The sequence below is a fragment of the Paramisgurnus dabryanus genome, chromosome 21 (genome assembly GCF_030506205.2).
Source record: "Paramisgurnus dabryanus chromosome 21, PD_genome_1.1, whole genome shotgun sequence".
In the NCBI taxonomy this organism is placed as follows: Eukaryota; Metazoa; Chordata; class Actinopteri; order Cypriniformes; family Cobitidae; genus Paramisgurnus; species Paramisgurnus dabryanus.
The window spans coordinates 14,593,236-14,610,277 of record NC_133357.1 but is presented as its reverse complement, the minus strand read 5'-3'; the positions used below and the strand labels follow the sequence as shown (position 1 = coordinate 14,610,277).

Below are 17,042 nucleotides of genomic sequence, written 5' to 3'. Positions count from 1 at the left end.
ACATCGTGTACACAAGTATATTCCCCTCTATATACAAACCTTCGAGTGACAACTTAACTCACACTGGTAAGGACATACAAGTTTTTTGCCACATGTTCACACACATTAACAATAATTTGAAAGTTGCAAATGGTCATGTAACAATAAGACGTTGTCTTGAAAGTGCCCCTAAGCTTCCATTGTCTGATTTGACGGTCACAGCTTGCCTGACATACATGACATTTGAGCCGAGAAGGTTCAAAACAACACCCACCAAAGCTTCACAGTAATACCTTCAGTTAGTAGACACCATTTAGCTCATTCAACTTGCTCGCAGTGTTTTTAGCCATCGAGCAAAACACAGTACTTGCTAGCCATACTTTTACAAATAATGTTAAGTTCTGATACTGACATCGGGGTTGCAATTTGAAGCATACTGAAGGAGAGAGTTGTGCAACCACAAGTAATGCGCTTATATGCGACCCTCTGTGCTAATTAGCAACCTAGCGACAACTGCGACTCTTGGGCTAACTTACTAGCCAGCGTCAAAATAAGCGAAGCCAAAATGAGCCAACTCAAATGCCATGTTGTTGTTAAAGTTGTAGCACATATTTAAGGTGCAGATTTGTGATGTTTAAGCGCACACCGGTGGGTCTCTGTTTTGTTTTCTCTAAGCACTTGATTACGACTCGACTAAAGGAAGCACATTGCTAGATGTTCTCTTGCTGAAAATTGTCACTCACCGTTTGAAGTGCTCGATAATTTTTTCCTCTCGTACATTTTCTGGTAAATTCCCCACCCATAAATGTCTGGTTTCCCGGACCATACTGCGTTTTGGTGTCCCCCGATCATACAGAAGATTTTATTGAGTTAAATCCGTCTCCACTGAATGTGTGTATGACTGGGGCGCTGAGATGTGCCAAGCTCGAAAACGACGAGTAGCTCCTCTGACTCGACACTACGATTAGACCCGCTTGCACTTGAAAGCTGTGTTGACTACGAGAGCCTGAACCTTGCTGTCGAGGAGCGCGCTCCGGTTCATGACGAGATCGCGCATTAGGAACGTATGCAACGAGCTTCTGGAATACCACATGAATGAAACCGGACAACACATTGTTAAATGTGATTTACTTTTAATCTGATAAACGTGTATCATTACATTGGACTAATCTTAGTGTAGGTCGAAAGGTAAAAGTTAGATTGCATACAATATGAAATTTGAGTACGTTCTCCTAAATGCAGTTTGACATGTGACATTATTTGTAAAAAAGGTCTGCCAAAATGCAAGTTAGACATTTTTTGAGATAAGCAGTGTATGTGGTTTACCACTGTTGCTATCTACAATAATGACTCATCAGTTCTTAGTACTGCCTTATACGTTTGCAAATTGTACATTTGTTTTCTTTACAAGCATTTTGTGTTGAATAACATCTGCATGATACACTTAAAAAAATAAATAACACAAAAGCATCAAAAGAGCCATAGATACACGACTTCCTTATATGGTGCCAATTAAAGTGCTTGGGCATTTATTTCATGTTAGATGGTAATTTTTTGTCAACTAAATAATTCCCTAAGGACATACATGTCCCACTTCTTTTGTGGGAATGTATTTGTTTTTACCCGCAGTCTCAACTACACAGAAATCTACAACAACGCCTTGTATATGATTAGTTATTTGAAAGACAAGCTTCGCGTCAAATGTAAGCTTAATAATTAATGACAGTTAATCAACTATAGTCAACTCTCCATAATTCAAAAAAAAAAAACCTATAAGGTCTGATTAATTACAAGCCAGTTTGCTTGGCAATCGATACTGTTTCAAATAGCACAGAGAGTGACCAACCATTTCAAATGTTCAAAGACGGGTTTGACCACTTTCCATTTATGCCTAGTGGCTTAAAAGAGCACGAGGCGTAAGGTTGATTCACGCATGCGCCAGAATGCGGCAAAACAGGGACCGCAATGGCTCCATTTCGCATGCGCCCAACACGCCCACAGGGTTTTGACAAAGAGCAATTACAAAGCCCACTGACTTGCAGAAATTTCTCTAACTTGTACCGAGACGAAGCGGGTTGTATCTTGAGCAAGGCACATAATCTTCCGATTCAGTCTTCACTGGAATTGTATGGATTTTATGGATCTGCCTAAATCCTTAATATTTCTGGATTTGACCTAATAAAATCCATTGACAGTATCTTTGGGATTGGATTTGTTACACGTTGGAAATACAAAAGCGCAGACCTATTCAGTATTGTTTTATGTTATATAATAAATGAATCCCCTGGACATTTGGACACTTTATTATTCTTCTTTCTTCGTTCCTAAACCACAGACGGCTACTTCTAAGGGAATGAAGAAATTGTTTAACCGTCTGGCAAAAACGTAATTGTAATGTGTATTTATCTGACAGGAAACGATGGAATTGTAAACAAAATCCTGTGGAATCTTTTTTATAAAATGGTCCATGTATTTCTGTCTTCTACACATTAAAATATCGAAAAGCAGCTGTATTGAAGAAAAACAAGTGCAGGTCAAACATAACGACTTTGACATTACAAAAAAATCCCGCATTCGACGTTTCTGAAGGTTTTATGTGTTTTTTAATCGGTGAAACAGTTGTTGGCGCCATTCTACTAAAGAATGCTCTTTGAAATATGACGCCATTTTGAGCATGACCTAGAATAGACAAGACCAAGCACAACAAAAGAATACAATGCGCCCCGGCCATTTTGTTTCCAGAGATTTCTTTGAGTTTATGTTTTGACTGCACGTTTAACGTTTCCCTGTATGATGTGACGAAACTAAAGTGTTACATTGTTACAAAATGCAACTGTGTGCTACATTTAAATGTTATTGTTTAGTTAAAATGGATGTTAAAATGCATCGGTGACCTGAGAGTGTAGCTGCTTATTTAAAATAAGGCAAATAAAAATGAGTGTGCAGAGAGTTAAGGTACGTAATAACACAGCTATATATGATGAACAGTCTGTCTCGTAAGTAAAAAAAATAACAGTGCTTATATTTAGATGTGAAGTAGCTGGATTTGAATTAATCATACATAAAGTTAGTGATTTTAAATAGTTTTTTTTTGATGGAATTCGTTCAAAAAGCTTAAAATGGAAAGGGAAAGATGCATAAATAATCATTGTGTATAAATGTACAGTGTCCATACTGTGCAAACCATAGTCCTTAATGGAATTGCTTAGGTGGCAATGTTGTTTTTGTAGCGAAAGTAGAGCTGTAAAATATCACCATTGCTGTTATAACTCTAAAATATAACTCTGCTGTTGTTTTAATCCAAGTTCAGTCAAATTTGTCCCATTTCTTTGGTCCAGTCTGGTTTGCAGGCCTTTTTAGGGATCTTTCTGGCACAGGGATAACATGCTGCAAAGATGCATGAATGCAACAACAAAAATAAGTTATTACATTTAATGCTCAAAATATATCATTTAGGGGCGGTTTCCTGGACAAGGTTTATCAAAACTGCATGTATGAGCTGCTTTAAGTTAAAAACACATTGTCCTGACTAATTTTAACATATATTGGTGCCATTGTTGTATCTCAAGAAGCACACATGTAGTGTTTTTTGTAAGGCATGTTTGTAAAAACTTCTTAAGTTACCTTATAGAAATAAGGCCTAGTCCTGGATTAACCTAAACCCTGTCCTGGACACAGCCCTGTATTATCATATGGAATGTGTTGGGATACTGTCACTTGTTACTTAGTTCTGATCTCAGTGCAGCTTTAGAGATTAGAGAGACCTAAAGGAATGCAAGTTGGTGCTAACCTTATATATGGCTTCCAAAAGGTCTTGAGATAGTAGAAGACACACAGCTTCACCAATGAAGCAGATAAGGACATGGAGTACATCTGACCACCGGCCCACTGTTATCAGTAAAACAAAAAGCCCACCAAGCCGCACAACAACTGTATTCAAAAGGGCTTGCTGGCCAGGCTGACGTTGATCCTCTGAAAGAATATCAAGGAATGATATACTCTTATACAGCAAGAGATTCAAACCGTGGTCACTGTTGGCATGGGGCGCTCTTGTTACATAAACTGATATTATGGTATTTCCCCCAATAAATAAAATCTGTTTTTCTTAGTCCTACTATTATTTTTTCTCTTACCATTCATATACACAACCAGTAGAGTGTAGCAGATTGTAAGTGGGGTCCAAAACCTCAGAGCCTCGGTTGTTGAAAGAAAATGTTGGTTTATGTTTGATATGGCAGCAATTCCAGACACACTAAAAGTTATAATGAGTGCACTGCAGAGCCAAGTTAATATAGAAGAGCCAGTAGTCAAGAGCCCAATACAGAGTCCACAGTAGCGCTGTGTGCTGTGTATTGGATACATTGTCTGTACATGTTGCCATAGTTTGCAGCACTGGCTTGCCAAAAACCAACTCAGGCCAACTGCAAGCAGGAGGCTTAGCCAGGCTTGTGGTGCCCCCTCATGGAGGAAATTTAGGCTGCAGCTTAGTGCACAGCCTAGGGAGAACTGACACTGGATGAGCTGCTGTAACAATGGATCAACTACTGAGTCCTAAACAAGAGAAAAAGGTGTATTTAACCCAGAAAAAGTTAACTATAGTTATGCATAAATTCATTGTAAATAATTTTCGTACTGATCCTCCTGTGATCCGTGCTGAAATGACTCGAAGAGAGAACTCTAAAACGACCAGTGATGCCACACGAGATCCCACAATGGAAAGAATCAATGTTAGGACCCAGAACTGAATTTTCTCTGTTAGTCCAGCAGTTCGTTTAGTTGGTTTATGGTCTGTTTTAGGATCTACAATACTTAATATAACAAACAGGTGATACAACAAAAAAGTATATTTGTAGACCTAATAGCTGTGTATTTATAAAACATTAATATGTTTAACAACAAAGCATTTCATTTTTATCTGACATCCTTACCTCTGATCATCAACAAACAAGTAAACTTTTAACAGGTTACGGAGAACCAAAATTCCACAAGCACCCACTATACCTGGGATTAATATCAAACAGAAGACATCAAAGATAGTTTACTTTAAAATAACATGTGTGAAATAATAAAATACATGATTATTAATAAAACAGAACATAAGATTTGTTAAGCAGAATAGACATTTTATTACTCACCTTGTAAAACACTATGTAAAGGATCAGTTCCTGGTATTAACCAAGTAGGAACGCTTGGAAGTAACCAGGAAATAAAGGACGACATGCCTATTAAAGTGGAAAGTCAAACAGACCACACCAACAAAATCCAAGCAGAAGTCAAAATCTCCAATACCACTGACCTTATGTTGTGTTATTTTCAGTTGTTTGAAGAACTCATTCATGTAAAACCTTTATCAGTTGCTGATATGAGAGTTGGAGGTTTGGTAGCACAGTATCAAAGGTCACTTAAGCCTTGATTAATTTTTACACCTGTCATCTCTTCATAATGTATTTGTTTATTTGGGTTGTTTCTTCACAAGCATAAAGTCTGAATATATTAATGTATTTTCATAATAATACATTGAATGCAAGTCAACACTAGATTCTGGTTCAAACTATCAAAGAAAGCAATATGAAGAATTTAGCATCTCATTTCTGCCCTCTACTGGTGACTATTTTATAACAATTAAGAGAGGTTCTGGAAGATCCACAGATTTTATCATGGTATGTAAACTTTAAACCGCATTCATGAGCTTTGAACATTCAACGCTTATCAGTCATCTATTTGCAACATCTTACATTATACTACTAGAAATAAGCACAGAAATAAAGGAGATTTTTTACATTTGTTTGTTTATTCTGATATTAACTGTTTGCATCGTTACTCAGTTGTTACTGCAATGTTTTCTGGTCTAAGAAATAAATACTTTATTTTAGTTTAGTCGTTCATATTGTGAACCGTATTGGAATAGGACAGTCAGCCATCAGTTTGTGATACTGATCCTCAAATACAGCATCTTCTTCTGCACTGAAATGATTCTTCCAGTCACCGACCTCACCTTAAAAAACAAATGTTAATATAGGCCTACATTAATTCAAACATAACAGAAAAAGATAAACCATAAGGGATATGCTACTATGAAAAATGTAAGTAACCACCTTTTCTCATAAACTCTGAGGCCGTACGATCAAAAACTGTGTCTGGGATAGTTGAGTAGTTTGCCATGGGGTTCTCCCGCATAGCAGAAAATGTTGTCATTTGTACAATATGATCTATTGTACTTTCTGATAACTGTCGTTCAAGAAATTCAGCAATGCGTGTCACCTCACAATGAGGGTCCTAAAAATATAAATAGATCATATTAAATTATGAATATTTTGAATTTGTATATTGTGTGGAAGCAGGAACAAATAACTAAAAAAATTAATTGATGAAGGGTCAAATAGATGGTTTTATTGATATAGCAAACAGACCTCTTTCATGTCTTCGAAGAATACGTAAAGGATTCTCCTGTTATGCCTTTCCTTCCAGTATCCTTTAACATGGTCATGCCAAGATCCCCAACCCACTAAAAATATAAAATCATCAGAAGTTCATCTAACACACAAAAAAAAACACATTTGTCTTGCATGACTTACATTGGCCTGCCATGAACTTCTCCAGAAATTGTTGCCAAGAGCCAGGCTCTGGCTGGTTCATATTCATGCGACTAAAATGATAATATGAAACCACAGTGTCTTTGGGATTACGGGCCATATATATGACCTAAAAAGAAAATAGATTCTTAAAATTTAGTTATACAGCACAATAGCAATCTTAAAACAGCAAAATCTCTAACCTTGCAACCAGCCTCCCAGAAAGACTGAGGCACAAGTTGGATAGGAAGATGAGTTTTGATTACACGTGGGGGATCCATGGTTTCCAGAATAGTTAAACCTATATAAGTATTCGTATTATTATTTCAGAGGCACATATATATAGTAGGATAGATTAGAATATGCATAAAAATATTAAACTGTGCAGTTCAAATTTTCAGTTTTTCTAAAACATACCGATGGGTACACCATCTGTAGGGACCATCTCTAAAAAAGGCATGCGCACCTGAGTGGGAGCGCGTTTGCACTTTTCTGCATCTCCAACATTTAAAATTTGGTCCACTACTTCTTGTATCCAGGTAGTTCCTAGTAAGGATGAGCGGTTGTACTGTTATTTTTTTATAATGTATAGTACAGGTCTTTTTCATGTGATTACAAAACCAAGTAGAATAACAACAGATACTGCTACATTGATAGATAATATATATACACATTTTTTACATTGTTTGTCTAGAGAATTGTAAAGAAGCGCAAAAATGATGATAAACCTTGGATTACTAAGGGAATAGAGAAGGCATGTAAAAAGAAAAAATGCTTTAAATAGGAAATTTATAATGATAGAAGATAAAGATAAGACATATAAAAATAAATTAATAAGCATTATAAGATGTAGTAAAAATATTATTATCAACAATTATTGGACAGGAATAAGAGTAATACTCTAGCAACATGGAAAGTACTCAACAGTATAATTAAAAAGAAAACTGAAAAGGTGGATTATCCTAATTATTTTGTAAATGATGAGTCAATAATTATTAATGAAGTGAAGGACATTGTCAATCAATTTAATGAGTATTATTTAAATATTGGATATAAATTAGCAAAAGAGATTGTGGAACAGCAAACTGGAGACAGGGTAGATGAAGTAAATATTTTTAGTAATAAATATTCAAAATTTATTAGGGGAACTGATGAGATGGAAATAATAGACATTGTCATTAATTATAAAACCAAAAAATCTACTGATTGTAATGATATTGACATGTCATTTTTATACAATACTACATTATATTTAGTAAAACCATATATTTGCAAAAGTCATTTTTAACAGGCATATTTCCAAGTAACATGAAAAAAGCCAAGGTTATCCCTATTTTTAAAAATGGTGATAGACATATTTTTTTCAATTATAGACCCATTTCTCTGCTCTCCCAATTTTCAAAAATCTTAGAGAAATTATTTGTGTGCAGGCTTGATAGTTTTATAGACAAACATAAAATATTGAGTGAACATCAGTATGGCTTTAGAGCAAATAGGTCGACCACAATGGCAGTGATGGAACTGGTAGAGGAGATTTCCACTTCTGGATAATAATGAATATACTGTGGGGGTGTTCAGATTTAAAAAAGCTTTTGACACTATTGACCACAGTTTATTAATGAAGAAATTGGAGAGATATGGTATAAGAGGAAAAGCCTTTTCTTGGTTAAGCAGTTACCTTGATTATAGATATCAGTTTGTACAAATAAACAATATTAAATCTGATCTAATGAAAGTTACTTGTGGTGTTCCACAAGGTTCGGTGTTAGGTCCCAAATTTTTGTATTGTATATAGATGATTTTTTTAAAGTGTCTAAAAAATTAAAAATGGTATTGTTTGCTGAAGACACAAATTTATACTGTTCGGGGAAAAATTTGGAGCGGCTTCTGAAAACAGTTGAAATTGAATTGATGGGTTTAAAAAGTTGGTTTGATGATAATCGACTTTCATTGAATTTGACTAAAACAAAGTTCTTAATATTTAGCAATCATCAAAGTAATATCAAAGCTAAATTTATGATTTGTAAGAAGGAAATAGAAAGAGTATATGAATATAAATTTTTGGGTGTTACAATAGATTATAAATTAAGCTGGAAACCACATAAAAACCATGTAAAAACAAAAATGTCTAAATCCATTGCGATATTAAATCGAATAAAACATATTTTAAATGAAAAAGCATTATATACATTGTTGTTCTCTCATAGTTCCATACATTACTTATTGTGTGGTGGTGGTGGTGTGGGGACATGCATATGTAAAACTAATACAAAATCAATATATATGTTACAAAAGAAAGCAATAAGGATTGTAAAACGGGCTGACTATTATGAACCAACAGATAAATTATTTATAAATTTACAAGCTTTAAAATTCGTTGATTTAGTTAATCTTTATACTGCACAGATCATGTATAAAGTTTATAAGATTTTACTTCCTAATTGCGTACAGAGGATGTTCAAAATAAGAGAAGGTCTAAGAGGAATGTGATGTTTATAAAAGTAAGGGCAAGAACCAATATAAAAAACAGATGTATATCTATATTAAAGGAGTTAAACTATGGAATACTTGTGACAAGGAATTAAAATTGTGTACATCACTCAGTACATTTAAGAAAATGTTTAAAAACAAGGTGATAAATAACTACAAAAAAAATCAATAGGAATAATTAAGTACAACATACACACACACACACACACACACACACACACATATATATATTTTTTTTCGGTTGATATGTATGTATATATTTTTCTTTGTTTTGGAAATTATGTGTGAGGACCGAAATAAATTTTGTTGATTGATTGATTTCCATTATGCTACAGTTTCATTTTTATTCCTTATTGTGCAAATAAAACGAATAAAACTAAATAAAACAGATCTGCACCTTACCTGATTTTGGATACGTGGCAATAAGCAAATCCTCTTTCGATGCTTGGAAATTTTCCACTTTTGTCCATTGTTGCACTATGCGCTCAAGTATTGGGATGCCATGAACTTGACCCAGTGTCGCGACAGTCCCGCGTACTTTTTTATCCATAATTTTCCACCTTATATGTCTAAGATTAAGCATAACCATTTCATTATCATTCGCACTGAAAACAGCAAATGTCTCGACTTTTAAAGAAGTTTGAGTCACTTCGGTACTTCATGAAGTTAACCGTACAAATTTTATTTTGCAAGCAAAACAAATTTAAGGCAATATTTTTCTCAACAAACTATATTTTACAGACAAAATATTTCAACAGGCGTTTACATACGACATTTTTGCCCTATGCTTATCTATATTACCTTTTTCGGTTGCCGCCAATTGAAACTATTTAAAAAGTAATTAAAAAAACATGTAAATGTGTAGAAAGCTATGGTTTCAGTTTCAGGCAAACAGATCTGTGGACGGCTGTTTAGCTTTTAAGACTAGTCTTACAGGTTAGTCAAAGGTTGGACAAAGTTCAAAGTTAATGCATTTGGCTCTGTACAGTGAATTGTTGTATTGTAGTATTGTAGACTATTTAAAACTATAAATACATGTGTTACCCCTGATTCGTGTAATATTTGTCATAAGAGAACCAAAATGAGGGGAAAAGCTCAATTGAAAAAATAAATAAAAGAAAGTGTTAGCAGCTCAAGCTGTCCGATTTCTGTTCATTTGTGTACGTTTATTTCCACAAGATTCCTCCGTACAGTAATCCTCATGTCCTCCGTACAGCAGGTGGCGGTGTGGTGTAACACTTTGACTCACTAAGCGGCTCTTTTACGCTGAAGAGGGAAAATGTGCGTTAGCTTTTGGATCGAGGGAACCCCCTAGTTAGTAGCTAAGAGTGGAAACATGGATGATGAGGAGGTCGCCGAGAGTTGGGAAGAGGCTGCCGACAGTGGGGTAAATACGCGATAGTGTACTTTCTTCACACTTGCACGAACTCTTCTCACAGTGTAAATAGCTTCACGTGGAGCTTTAGGGCGATTCATACAACTAACTAGCTTCTTGCTAGCGCGCTAGTCACCCAAGTGTGTGTGTATAGAGTTGGAAAGTAGGCCACAGTTAAAGGGAAACTAGTCAGATACCGTGGGATATTTCCTATTTTTAACCAGTGTGAAGAAATAGTGACGTTCACGATCTACATCTTTAGCGCCATGTTAAACAGTATGTCTTATAGGCAAGCGGCATGATGAAACTAGATTGCTTGCTAACTAGCGCTAGTTAGCCGGGAGAAGTTATGTCGAATTAGAAAACCTTTCTTGCCATCGCGTAAGGAATCAAAGATGGCTGCTCCAATGAATTGAGACCTGTTGGGTGTCGTGCTGAAATAAACGTAGTGTTCGGTTTAGTTATGTTCAAAGTTACTAATTGAATTTTACAAGGATTTCGAAGTTCCGGGTAGTCTCCATTGAGATAATCAACAGGCAGTTAAGTTCTCAACACGTCTTTGAGGTCTCTTCAAAAGATATTATTGGATTATTCAATCAACATGCCTATTATTTTAGCAAAAGTGTTTGAAGGGATGTGGAAATGAAGGTTTATAAAAAGGTATAGTGATAGTAATTTCCTATAAACATTTCCTATAAACAGATCTGTCTGTATAAAACTTTAAAACGAGAAATGACAGTAAAGGTTCATTTGTATGAATTAATAATGACCTATTATTTGCTCTGATGTAGCAAATTAAATATTCTGTTTTTTAATCTGTTTAGCTTAGAAAATGTATACACTAGACTAGAATATAGGAATACATATGAATGATTTGTTTTATGATATAGCAATATGCACTCCTCCTTTGTGGTATGTCATGTCCACTATTAAAGTTAAAACGTAAGTTAAACATTGTTTTGGCAGTAACACCTACAATCCGACCACTGTAAACATATCATTCCCTCCATTAAGTCATTTGCTTTGATAAGCCCTCATATTGTCAGACCACTCAAGCACCACACTGTAATTTGGCCTTGCCATTAATTTAGCCACAGCACTAGAGATTTATAAATAACTTTGTGAAATTGAAAACTTGATGTTGCAGCAGCCCCTCCTTAAAGCACTTCACTCATACTACTATTACTTATAGGATTGCCTCATAAGTTGCATTAGTTAAATCTAAATTTCTTTACTCAGGAAATGGAAAGAAGACTAGAGGAAAAACTTCGAATCAGTCAGAAAGAAAGGTATGTCAGGTCATCCCCAGGTTTTTAAGTCCACGTTCTCCCTTATGTGCTTGCTGTAATCATTTTTTGATGTCCCTTTCAGACTTTCAAGTGGCAGTTCAAGCCGATCTCCAATGAAGACGGCGATTGTCATCCAGGATGACTCACTCCCTGCCGCGCCCCCACCTCAGATTCGTATTTTGAAGCGACCCTCCAGTAATGGATCCTTGGGATCGTCTGTGACGCAGACCCGACCCTCCCCGCAAGTGAAATCCTTAGCTCAGCGAGAGGCTGAATATGCAGAAGCCAGGAAGAGAATACTTGGCAGTGCTACACCTGATGAAACACCCCAGGAGAGGCCTAATTCAGACCGGTAAAATACTGACACAGTAAATAAAACTTAGATTTATGCACGGTCACTGCAGTTTGTGGGAGAACCAGGGTTCCTACGGATCATGGAATTTTAAAGGTCTATTCCAGACATTGAATGTCAGGATTTTTTTGTCCACTTAATGGAATGTCAGGGATTTTATTTGTCTCATTAAATTGTAGTTTGCATTTATCAAAATGTAATCATCTTGTTAAGTTGTGACTTAAGGAATGCAGGTTCCGGGTCCAAGCCTCCACGGATTTCAAGTGAGATTACAATCTTAACAGCTGTTTATTGGTATTGTTTATTTATTTCACGCATTTAAAGGTGCCAAATGCATTGAAATAATGTTGAATTAAAGAGTTTGGTTCCAAAACGCGATAAACGGCATAAAATTTTTTTTTTGTTTAAATCAGTATTGTATCAGGTCAGTATTAAACGTAAATTCTTAAATTTTACGGAAAATCCAATATCCGCCGTGTTATTTGTCATCTTTTTTCCCAAAATGTGAAAAACGCCACTCCTCCTTCTCTGCAGAATGGAATAAATCCACTTAGCAAATCACAGCGCACCATTCCACGCATTGTAAACAACAATGGCGGCACTTTGAACTTACACAGAATCCTAGTATTCCTCATCTACTTTTTACCTCGTGATCAACAAACAAACAAAAACAAAATAATACTTTGATGGCATTGATAAACCTGTGGTGGTTTTCTGTGACGGGGAAGAAACGTAAGCTATCAAAATCGAATCATTTACGCGAGAGGCACTCAGGAGACGGAAAAATGCCGGCTGTTGCTTGTTCTCTCAACAGCATCAAGCTTCTGTCATGCTAACACATTGAGCCCATGGGATCTTATGAAAAACTTTCCATTATTTTACTCTAAAGTCAACGAAAATCGGGCAGAACCAAAACATTTTATAGCTGATCGCTGTCAAAAAAGTTTGGCGAAGACATCCTAATAATAACGGCAGCAATTACAGTGTTCTTAATATGACAAATTAAGTGTTTTGATTAATGTTTATTTTTTTAATTAGTGTATACCACTAGTCAACTAAATGAATATAACATGGCAAAGATGAATGCACATTATATATTCAATAGATTTATTGCATTTTGTGGGGGAAAAAATCTGTTTTTTATTATCTGAATTTTTAATATTATTATAACCTAAAGATGCTATGTGAATGTTTGTAACAGAAAATAGTGGTTTTCATCTTGTCACTTTCTTGGTATAGAAAACAAGTTTTTACCAAAATTAGTCAAATGGATTTATTGCATTTTGGAACCAAACTCTTCAATTGTTCTCTGATATCTACATAGAAGGTAAGTGGCTGTATTAAGTGAAAAAATGGCCAGAAATTTTTTTACATTTCCATTTACAACCCTAGGATTTTTAGAATGAAATGGTCTATAATTACCTTCATTATAAGAGTCATTGTAATAATTGAGATTTACAGCACCTTTAAGCTACATTTTTATAAACTCAGTGTACACTACATTATCAGGCCTACTGCATCTCACACATGGGTTATAAAAATGAAGCTTTTAGTCAGGGGATTTGACAATTAGCTTAGAGTAGGAACCCTGGAGAACGTTGTACTTTTGTTAATATCAAAATGAGTATTTTAGAGTGGCCAAATGATCTTAAATATGTTTTTAAAAGGTTTCCTGTGATTTGTCCCGACCAGATCCCCACGCGGAAGCAGCCATACACTTTCGGAAGACAGCAGATCAGGAAACCATGTGGTTCGACAACCAGCAGGTCCAGATGGTACACAAGGCTTTCACCAGCGCAGATAGGAATAACAGTGTTTCCTGGGAGAAGTCGTATTGGGTCGATCTCCCAGAATACAGTCAAAATTCGAATAATTTTATCAATATTTAGAATATGGGATGCTTTTCGTATAAATATAAAACCCTCTCGAATCCATCACGGCATGTATGCCGGTGTGTGGCACTCAGAGGACAACGTTACACAGAGGAGCGGATAGGGAATGTCGCATTCCCGGTTTTACACTGTGATGAGGACCTCGCTTCCGGACACGGCTCACTGTGACGTCCAGCCCCCGCGCCTTTAAATTAAAGAGAATACGGAGGAAACCAGAACTGCAGAACCAATGTCCCTTACTTCCTATACTCAGCCGTCACACCATTTGAGCAAGCCGTGAAAATCCCTTTGAAAAGACATTTGAAGAAGAAGATAGCGGTGACAAAGGCAGAGCTGGAAGTTCTGTCACCGATGCGGTATACATGATGACATTAGGCACCAGCTTCTTTCAGCAATAATTCTAGATTGATCATGAAATGTTCACATCTCCTTTCCCCACTGTTCCACCCAAGTTGTTTTGTATGTATTGTGTTTGTTTTAAGTTGCCATATGCTTTTAAATCGGTAAGGAACGGTGAGGTCGTTGTGGAAACTCAAGCTGACTTAGTTTGTTCTTTATTGTTTACGGTTATATTATTTTCATATGTTGTTTTATTCATGGGTCTTCCTCTGACTGTCCTGATTTCTACATAAAGTCAAAAGAATAAAAACAAACGAGTAGAGAATTAAACAAGTGCAGCAAATGACATTTTTAAGCAGTTTCTATGCCTTTTAGATGATTTGAGGCGGTAGTCATTTTTAGAGCTGTGTATTTTAATTGAAATCTAACAGAAAAGAGACTTCTGTATATACGTGTTGTGCTGGGAAGAACCAAAGGGAGTGAAGCAGGGGGAAAAACGATTCTGTGGCTCCCCTCGCTTCACTTTCTCATCAGATCTGCTGTTGACCATTTTCTTTTCTTTTTTTTACTGATGTAGGAACTCAGGTTGTTTTAAGGAATTATGAGAATGAAGTTGTGTATGAGAGGACAGGCTTTTAACAGATCGATGGTGCAATGTTAAGCTTTCATGAAGTAAAAGCTTAGTTGCTTTGAAAAACACCTCCAAGACTGGATTACAGATAAGATATCCTATAAGAGATTATTTAACGTTTATTGAAACCTAAGATGTGTGCATAGCACCAGTGGCTTATCAAGGCAACTTTAAGTGTTAAGTCAGTTAACCTATAGTTGCTCTGGCTCTTGCAATACAATGTCAATTTAGAAGAGCCATACTACCTTTTCTTGTCACCCTAAAACACCTTGCTTTCCTGTGCTGTCCATGAATGATGTCTCTGAAATGACCCTGAAGTTTATGGAGGTAATACCCTTTAACCTGATATTTCATTGTTCACCTATTGTGCTGTAACACATCAGACCAGACAGGTTTGTCTGAATTCCTGAGAACACAGCAATCTGCCTGTAAATACTTTTAAAAAATGGCCATTTAATAAAGACTTTTTAAATAATGTCTCTGGATATTTATGTTCGCATTTGGTTTAACATTGTCTATAGGGATAATTTTCAAACTCTGTGAAAGACGGTGTGAAACCCCAGTTTAAGATTTTTTTCATGATTGATTTTCAACCTACATAATTTAAAGAAAATTCTCCCTTACTCTTTTTAATATTGACTGAGTAAGATCATGTCAAAGAGTGAAATTAAACTGATTTCAAACTTATAATTAGATTGACTTTAGCCTGGATTTGTCAATACAGATATGGACACAATCCCAACCAATACCATACAGTTGAGCTATAATCTTAAGCTTTCATGCTTACCTACAATGTTACTTGAGTCACAGAATAGGAATGACATTCAGTTTCACAATATGGTCAATTGTGGGTCATGGTTACATTCATAGAAACATCGAAATGATGATATTGAGTTGAAAAGTGTTGTTTTGAGATGCACAGAAACACACCAAGTCTGTAAACCCCTTCAGACCCTGCGTCAACTGGAATGGACATCATGTTTTGTGGGTCAAACCAGTAAAAATGCTGATTAACCAATCAAAAAAGGCACACTGGTTAAAACACCTGAAAATCAGGTCTGAAAGGGTTAATTTTACAGTTCAAGTTCATTTTAAAGGTCCCGTTCTTCCTGTGTTTTTGAAGCTTTTATTGTGTTTACAGTGCACAATATAACCTGTTCATGTTTCACGTGCGTGTAAAAAAATGCAGTATTTTTCACACAATTTACTTATCTCTGTACCGCTGCTTTCACTGTCCTGAAAACGGGCTGATGTCTTCCTTGTTCGTCCCTCCTTCAGAAATACACAAGTTTTTGTGTAGTTTGTTTAGTGTGTTGTGATTCGACAGCAGCTTAGCTTAGCCAGAGCCGTTAAAAGCTTAGCTCGCGACTGACGTATTCCTGTGAGCGGAGTTTAGTCAAAACACACTTATATTGACGTCATTCAACCGGGAACTAGAGGGCTGTAGTCCAAACAGGCCGTTCCCTGTAGGCTTTGAAAGGGGAATTCTGTTAAAAAAAATAAATCGCCTGGCAGTGAACTTTGAGCTTTATCATTTTGCAGATATTAGTTATGCTCTGACAGCAACAAATACACACTAACTGAAGTTTAAAAAATGGGATCAGGAAAAACGTGATCTTTAAGTCCAATATTAAATGTGTTCTCAGTTTGTGACACCACAGAAAAATGTAATATTAACATTCCAGGCAAATTTGAATGATTAAAAAAACAAATAAATAAAATAAAAACACGTACGATTTTCTGCTCTTACACTGGGGGCGTGTCCGCTGTCGGCACTGAAACCACGCCCACTGCTCGCGATCGTGTTAGGGGTGAAAATTATTATAAATAAATTATTATTTTCACTAATAATAAACATACATTTGCATAAAGCATCCATATTTGTCCATACCCATGTTGATTAGAGTATTAAAACTTAAAGTGTGTTAAATTAAGGTAAATATAAAACAGATAAAATGTGTGATGAAGTTGTAACTCATGACACAAGTAGTAACTCATGACAATCACGTGATTAATCTAAATTTAAAGACAGCCCTAGTAAATATCCTTTCATGTGCTCAAAATGTGATTCTAGCGCACGCATAATTGTGATAGAAATAACTCCATAAATGTGTTTCAGCAAT

The 17,042-nt window shown here is 35.9% G+C and overlaps 4 protein-coding genes across 8 annotated transcripts in view; 1 reads left to right on the top strand and 3 right to left on the bottom strand.

The window, feature by feature from the left end:
- spen (spen family transcriptional repressor) overlaps positions 1-1,144 on the bottom strand; it is a 33,869-nt gene extending 32,725 nt beyond the window's left edge. For both annotated transcript variants that reach the window (XM_065285805.2, XM_065285806.2), the window contains exon 1: positions 723-1,144. In XM_065285805.2, the coding sequence (XP_065141877.1) occupies positions 723-805 (83 nt within the window). In that variant the 5' untranslated portion in view covers positions 806-1,144. The remainder of the gene's footprint in view (positions 1-722) is intronic.
- Positions 1,145-1,613: 469 nt separating this feature from the next.
- Positions 1,614-5,341, bottom strand: tmem82 (transmembrane protein 82). Of its 2 annotated transcripts, XM_065285808.2 has the most exons (7): positions 5,276-5,341; positions 5,115-5,201; positions 4,908-4,980; positions 4,613-4,787; positions 4,113-4,530; positions 3,770-3,951; positions 1,614-3,366 (listed from the first exon to the last, which is right to left on the bottom strand). In XM_065285808.2, the coding sequence occupies exons 2-7, from the start codon at positions 5,197-5,199 to the stop codon at positions 3,286-3,288; spliced, it is 1,014 nt and encodes a 337-aa protein (XP_065141880.1). In that variant the 5' UTR covers positions 5,200-5,201; positions 5,276-5,341; the 3' UTR covers positions 1,614-3,285. The 2 variants fall into 2 exon arrangements, with proteins under 2 accessions (XP_065141880.1, XP_065141879.1); XM_065285807.2 differs by having other exon boundaries at positions 1,618-3,366; positions 5,115-5,333.
- Positions 5,342-5,835: 494 nt separating this feature from the next.
- sult1st5 (sulfotransferase family 1, cytosolic sulfotransferase 5) lies at positions 5,836-9,978 on the bottom strand. 2 transcript variants are annotated; one of them, XM_065285809.2, is made up of 8 exons: positions 9,843-9,978; positions 9,444-9,610; positions 6,969-7,097; positions 6,755-6,852; positions 6,555-6,681; positions 6,390-6,484; positions 6,075-6,255; positions 5,836-5,974 (listed from the first exon to the last, which is right to left on the bottom strand). In XM_065285809.2, exons 2-8 carry the CDS (start codon positions 9,589-9,591, stop codon positions 5,862-5,864), a joined length of 891 nt encoding a protein of 296 aa, XP_065141881.1. In that variant the 5' UTR covers positions 9,592-9,610; positions 9,843-9,978; the 3' UTR covers positions 5,836-5,861. The 2 variants fall into 2 exon arrangements, with proteins under 2 accessions (XP_065141881.1, XP_065141882.1); XM_065285810.2 differs by having other exon boundaries at positions 7,018-7,097.
- A 300-nt stretch (positions 9,979-10,278) lies between these two features.
- On the top strand, positions 10,279-15,396 carry szrd1 (SUZ RNA binding domain containing 1). 2 transcript variants are annotated; one of them, XM_065285811.1, is made up of 4 exons: positions 10,279-10,428; positions 11,656-11,705; positions 11,788-12,057; positions 13,750-15,396. In XM_065285811.1, exons 1-4 carry the CDS (start codon positions 10,378-10,380, stop codon positions 13,859-13,861), a joined length of 483 nt encoding a protein of 160 aa, XP_065141883.1. In that variant the 5' UTR covers positions 10,279-10,377; the 3' UTR covers positions 13,862-15,396. The 2 variants fall into 2 exon arrangements, with proteins under 2 accessions (XP_065141883.1, XP_065141884.1); XM_065285812.2 differs by lacking the exon at positions 10,279-10,428 and adding an exon at positions 10,468-11,076.
- Positions 15,397-17,042: the final 1,646 nt, after the last annotated feature.

What these genes read in the sequence shown, in the direction of transcription:
- tmem82 (XM_065285808.2), bottom strand. Translation starts at nt 5,199, where the DNA reads ATGTCGTCCTTTATTTCCTGGTTACTTCCAAGCGTTCCTACTTGGTTA. An exon ending in TTGTTTGTTGATGATCAGAG is followed by an intron (nt 4,788 to 4,907) that starts GTAAGGATGTCA and finishes TGTTATATTAAG; the next exon opens with TATTGTAGATCCTAAAACAG. An exon ending in TTTTGGAAGCCATATATAAG is followed by an intron (nt 3,367 to 3,769) that starts GTTAGCACCAAC and finishes GCATCTTTGCAG; the next exon opens with CATGTTATCCCTGTGCCAGA.
- sult1st5 (XM_065285809.2), bottom strand. Translation starts at nt 9,591, where the DNA reads ATGGATAAAAAAGTACGCGGGACTGTCGCGACACTGGGTCAAGTTCAT. An exon ending in TACAGATGGTGTACCCATCG is followed by an intron (nt 6,853 to 6,968) that starts GTATGTTTTAGA and finishes ATACTTATATAG; the next exon opens with GTTTAACTATTCTGGAAACC. An exon ending in TCTTCGAAGACATGAAAGAG is followed by an intron (nt 6,256 to 6,389) that starts GTCTGTTTGCTA and finishes TTATATTTTTAG; the next exon opens with GACCCTCATTGTGAGGTGAC.
- szrd1 (XM_065285811.1), top strand. Translation starts at nt 10,378, where the DNA reads ATGGATGATGAGGAGGTCGCCGAGAGTTGGGAAGAGGCTGCCGACAGT. An exon ending in AAGAGGCTGCCGACAGTGGG is followed by an intron (nt 10,429 to 11,655) that starts GTAAATACGCGA and finishes TTCTTTACTCAG; the next exon opens with GAAATGGAAAGAAGACTAGA. An exon ending in CGAATCAGTCAGAAAGAAAG is followed by an intron (nt 11,706 to 11,787) that starts GTATGTCAGGTC and finishes TGTCCCTTTCAG; the next exon opens with ACTTTCAAGTGGCAGTTCAA.